We start from the raw sequence: 4,757 nt of genomic DNA, 5'->3' as shown, positions 1-4,757 counted from the left end.
TTTGGTCAGGCTGCAAAGGAGGGACAGAAGTTTGATGAAGGGACCCACCAAGCCTTTGGTCAGGCTGCAAAGGAGGGACAGAAGTTAGGTGAAGGGACCCACCAAGCTTTTGGTCAGGGTGGGAAGGAGGGAAAAATAGTCCAAGGGGTCCACCGTGAACTTAGCCATGCTGCAAAGGAGGCACAACAGTTTGGCCATGATACTCAATATGCTGCAGGGCAGGCTGGCAAAGAGGGAGGAAGGGTAATCCATGATGTCCAACCTGGGGTCAACCAGGCTGGGAAGGAGGTGGAGCACTTTGGCCAGGGAGTTCACCATGCCATTGAACAGGCCGGAAAGGAGGCGAACAAAATGGCCCAAGGGGTCCATGCTGGGGTCAACCAGGCCAGGAAGGAGGCAGAGAAATATGACCAAGCGGTCAACTACGCTGCGGGTCAGGCCGGAAAGGAGGCGGAGAAACTTGGCCAAGGTGTCCACCATGCTGCTGGTCAGGCCGGGAAGGATATGGACAGGTTGCAGCAGGATGTTCATAATGGGGTCAACCAAGCCAGCAAGGAGGCCAACCGGCTGCTGAATGTAGGTGAACAGGGATGGGGAAATGGGAAACTGGGGAAACTGGGGAAGAGGGATCGGGAGGGAGAGATTAAACCCTTGGGATATTTGGGCAGGCCGTGTGGTCTTCATTGCTCAGAGAAGCTTGGGAAGCCACATAACTGCATTCCTCTTCTCCCTTTTCCTTCTTTTACTAAGGAGCTGGTGATTAGTGGGTCAGATAAATTAAACTATCTTATCTGCAAAGCCTACCTTGTATGTGGGCAAGGGACCCAGTCCCACCTTTAGGAAACTGCCCTCCTACTGAAGGGATTAAAGGGAAGAACATGTAGTCTTTCTTGGAAACAGGAAACAGTTCTCAAATCAGAGCTCTCCACTGCAAACAGAATGATTATTGAGAACAACCAGAGTGTAAGAGTGTGCATGAGGAGGAGCACCTTTTGGAGATAAGCTGCTTTGTGCTGAATCTTTGTAACAATCCTCTAAGGTGGCTGGGATGAGGATGCTGACTCCCTGATGCTCAGATAAGAAAACCAAGGCTAAGGGGATTTGTTAAGGTCAGGTGGCGAGTGCTTAGTTGGAGAATTACAGGTTGTGGTTCTTCCTCTTCCTCTACACTGCCTCATCAAGAGAGGCCTGCTGAAGGCTTTCTCTCGTGCATTTATGTAGGGAGAACAGATATTAGGGCCTGGGAGAGCAGCACCATTCACAAAAAAAATAGGCATCAAGGAGGGAGCTGCTTGGGGACAGCAGGAGGCTGCCTGTGTACACTTCAGTTCCCCATTTTCCAATCTCCAAGAGCAGTCACCGGATTAGCACATTATGAAAACATCTTGAGGACTGGCCCAGGCCTCAAGGCTCAGAGCCACATCTTCTGGCAGGCAGGGAGCCAGTGAGGGCTGGGTGGGGAGGAAGCGCCAGTGAAGAAAGAGGGACCTGAGTCAGACCCCCTGAGTGGAGGCTGGGCAGGGCGATTTGAGGTGGGATTTCAGACAGCAAGAGAAGCAGGGGTTGGGGTACAGCTGGGGAGACACTGCTGAGTGATGAGGTGAGGTCAAGGACAGGGATGTGACTGAGGTAGGGTTGAGGCTAGACTGTGTAGAAGGGTTGATTTGAGGTCAGAGCTAAGGGTAAACTATGGTCCTGGCATTTGCCTGGACCTTCTGGGTTTACTTTCCCATTAGGGCCCTCGGTGATTAGGAGTGTTTCCCCAACACCAGAGTAAAAGGAGTTCATGAAAGGCCAGTCAATAGGAGGCAGACATCCTTCCCATCTCGCACACAGTTCCCACAGCCTTGTGGGCTTTGGGTTTTCTCTCTGACAGAGAGTGAGGATGCAAAGTCAGCCTGTGCCTCCCGCCCCAGTCACCCTAAAGCGGAGCAGGTCCCTGGGGAAAAGGAATCTGGGAGACCCTTGAGGGCAGAGGGGTGATAACAACTGTTGGGGCTTTGTTGCCAGGGCTCTCCACACAGCGGGCATACCGGCCAGCACGGAGGAACCGCAACCACCACGGTAACATCTGGAGTAAGTCTTCTGGGCATAGCATGGGCCTGGTGGTGGTGGGGGATGGAGGCCACTTGGAGTGGATGTTGGTCGGGTGGGAGCTGGTGACTGACATTTTCTCCTTGAATTCCAGGCCTCGGTCATCAAGCCTTTCATCAACTTTTTGAGTCTGTGGAGAGTAAGTGCTTGTATGGTTTCTACTTTCTGCTCTTTGTCCTGGGAGAAGATCTTCCATCCCTTTCCCATGGCTTGTTTGGGGACAGCTTCTCTGTGGGCAGACTCAGTCTCTGTAGAGACATGCAACCTGTTCTCCTGGCTGGCTCCTCCCCTTCATCACCTGCTCTGGCTTTCAGCTCTTGGGTTCACTCCATTCCCACTGAGGCAAACACAGCTGGTGAAAACAACCTCCGGGGCACTTTAGCGTCTGGGAGCCAGAGAGGGAGGGACTGTTGAACCATCCCTCCACACAACCTCACGGCGCCTGCCATCTCTCCTTGGATTCCCAGTAGCTGGCTGGCTTCCCTCTCCGCCCTTGTGGAAACAGCTCTGTAACCCCACGCCTGTTGCCTTGCGTCAGCGTGCTGGGCAGTGGGCACTCAGAGCTCTTCTTCCCTGGTTGAGGGTGAGGTTCCTGGGACCCCTGGCTCTTCTCTAGGCCCAAAGTCCTGTTTCTGTCTTCGTACTTAGTGTATCTACTGCCTGAGATGGGGACTCAGGGCTGAGGGCGTGTGACAGTCCCATTCTAGCCCAGGCTGCAGGGGCGGCAGGGGGTCTTCAGAGGCAAAATGGACAGGGTTCCTTGCTTTTTACAGAGACCCCAGCCTCTCTAGTTGAGAGGACTGACTCCTTATTCTCTCCAAATGAGGCGCCACCATCCTGAAGCTAGTTCCAAGTCTTCTTCTTACTTCTTGAAAGTGGGGTGCAGGTCCAGGTCCAGGGTGCCTGATGGTTGGCGCCCTACATTTATTCCCTCTCTCCTCTCTTCCAGAGCATCACCAACATCATGCCCTGAACTGATGGCCTGGCACACTAACGTTCCTGTTGTCACACCCGCCGAAATGCCCTGAGGAGCTGGGGGTGGGGGAGAGGTTCCTGGAGTCCCTTAAGGAGGCTGTACTGAGATTTGTGAATAAATGTGACCTGCTGTCTCCTCTCACTGTGGTCCACTGTGCTCTGTGAGGAAGGGTGGGGTAGTAGGAGGGGCTTGCATTTTCTCTTCTTGTTCTTTGATAAAGGAGCTGGGGTCTGCTGCACAGGATGGATTGAGGTGGATACTTCAAGCTTTTCGGCTCAAAGAGGGCAGCTCATGGGGACAAGCCATGCTTTGCTAGTATGCAAAGTTTGAGCTCAGCATTGGGAAGAGCACCGATGCAGGAAAAGCCACTGTTGGTCAGTGGTGGGGAGATAGGGCACCAGGGAGGGCACCTAGGTGAGGACAAAGGGGGTAACATTCTAGTGCAGGGGGTGGCACCCAAAGAATAACAATAGTAGCTTGTTTTTATTGTGTAATGAAAATGTGCTGGGTGCTTTAAATGCATGGCATAATTGAACCCTCCTAACCATTCAGTTAGGTAAGAGGTACTGTTACTGGCCTCATTTTATAGGGAGGCATGTGGAGGCGTGCAGGACTGGTAAACGAGGCCAAGGTTGCATGATCAGTAAGGGGAGGCAGAGAGCCACGAACGCTATTCTGTTTGGCACCATAGGGATAAGGAGAGTGGACAGAGACACATGGGAGAGCCTTTGAGGAAGAGGAGGGAAGGCAGAAGGCTCAGGCAGGAAGACACACTGCTGACAGCGGGAGGCCTCTTTACTAGTGACCCAGTGGAGACACAGAAGGCCTGGTTTTCAGATCCATGGATCGCTCAAAGCCCAGAGGAGTCATGAGAGCAACCACTATGTACGGAACACTTAACAGACTCCAGTACTGTGTGAAGGCATTTGTAACCACGTAAGACTCCCATGATTTAAAAGCAGAAGTCCTCTTACTAGCCCCATTGTCTCGGGGAGGAAACTGAGGCTCCGTGGGGCAAGGACACAAGCTGTGAGAAAGCTGCAGTCCTGCGTCTGGTAGTCCTGTCTCTCACACTTGTCTCCAGAATCTCTCTATGGCTTTCCAAGCACTGGCAGGGCACTGGTGTCCTGCATTCCCACCAGAAACAAATGCCTGGGGGCAGCTTATTCCTCCCTCCCCCGGGAGCCATAATTTCCTCCTCTATAAAGGTGGTGAGGTATCTGCAAGTATGGACTGCAATCACTGCTTCCAGCTCTGAAATTGCATCTATCCTGGGACCAAAACTAAGAGCCAGTGTTCTTGCCCTCGGGGAATTTGGCCATTCAGGGAGACAGGCATGTAAATAGAATATGAAAACAAATACAAAACAATGCATCAATAAGAGAGCTTAAAGGACATACTAGGGAGTGGAAGGACCTGCATTTCTACAATAAACATGATGTCTTTGAAACTATATTCACTGCCTTTTTCCTTATTTTGTAGAATGCCATCATCTTATTATGTCTGTTCCTTCCTTCTGCTCTTGATATTTTATTTTGAAAATGTTTCAAAAGTTCCAAAGAGTTTGACAGTGGACACTCGCATTCTTACCACTTAGAATCTACCATGAGCATTTTATTACACTGGCTTGATCACACATCTATACATCTAGCCACCTATCAGTACATTTCAGATGCCTTTCAAAGTA

The 4,757-nt window shown here is 51.4% G+C and overlaps 1 protein-coding gene across 2 annotated transcripts in view; it reads left to right on the top strand.

Annotated features, from left to right (window-relative positions):
• The window catches only part of Sbsn (suprabasin), a 4,867-nt gene extending 1,656 nt beyond the window's left edge, over positions 1 to 3,211 (top strand). For both annotated transcript variants that reach the window (XM_013522550.1, XM_013522549.1), the window contains exons 2-5: positions 331 to 576; positions 2,011 to 2,076; positions 2,189 to 2,233; positions 3,044 to 3,211. In XM_013522550.1, the coding sequence (XP_013378004.1) occupies positions 331 to 576; positions 2,011 to 2,076; positions 2,189 to 2,233; positions 3,044 to 3,067 (381 nt within the window). In that variant the 3' untranslated portion in view covers positions 3,068 to 3,211. The remainder of the gene's footprint in view (positions 1 to 330; positions 577 to 2,010; positions 2,077 to 2,188; positions 2,234 to 3,043) is intronic.
• Positions 3,212 to 4,757: the final 1,546 nt, after the last annotated feature.

Source organism: Chinchilla lanigera, unplaced genomic scaffold, assembly GCF_000276665.1.
Source record: "Chinchilla lanigera isolate Chin_1 unplaced genomic scaffold, ChiLan1.0 scaffold00067, whole genome shotgun sequence".
Taxonomy (NCBI): domain Eukaryota; kingdom Metazoa; phylum Chordata; class Mammalia; order Rodentia; family Chinchillidae; genus Chinchilla; species Chinchilla lanigera.
The sequence above is the reverse complement of the archived record's forward strand: the minus strand, read 5'-3'. Positions and strand labels throughout refer to the sequence as shown.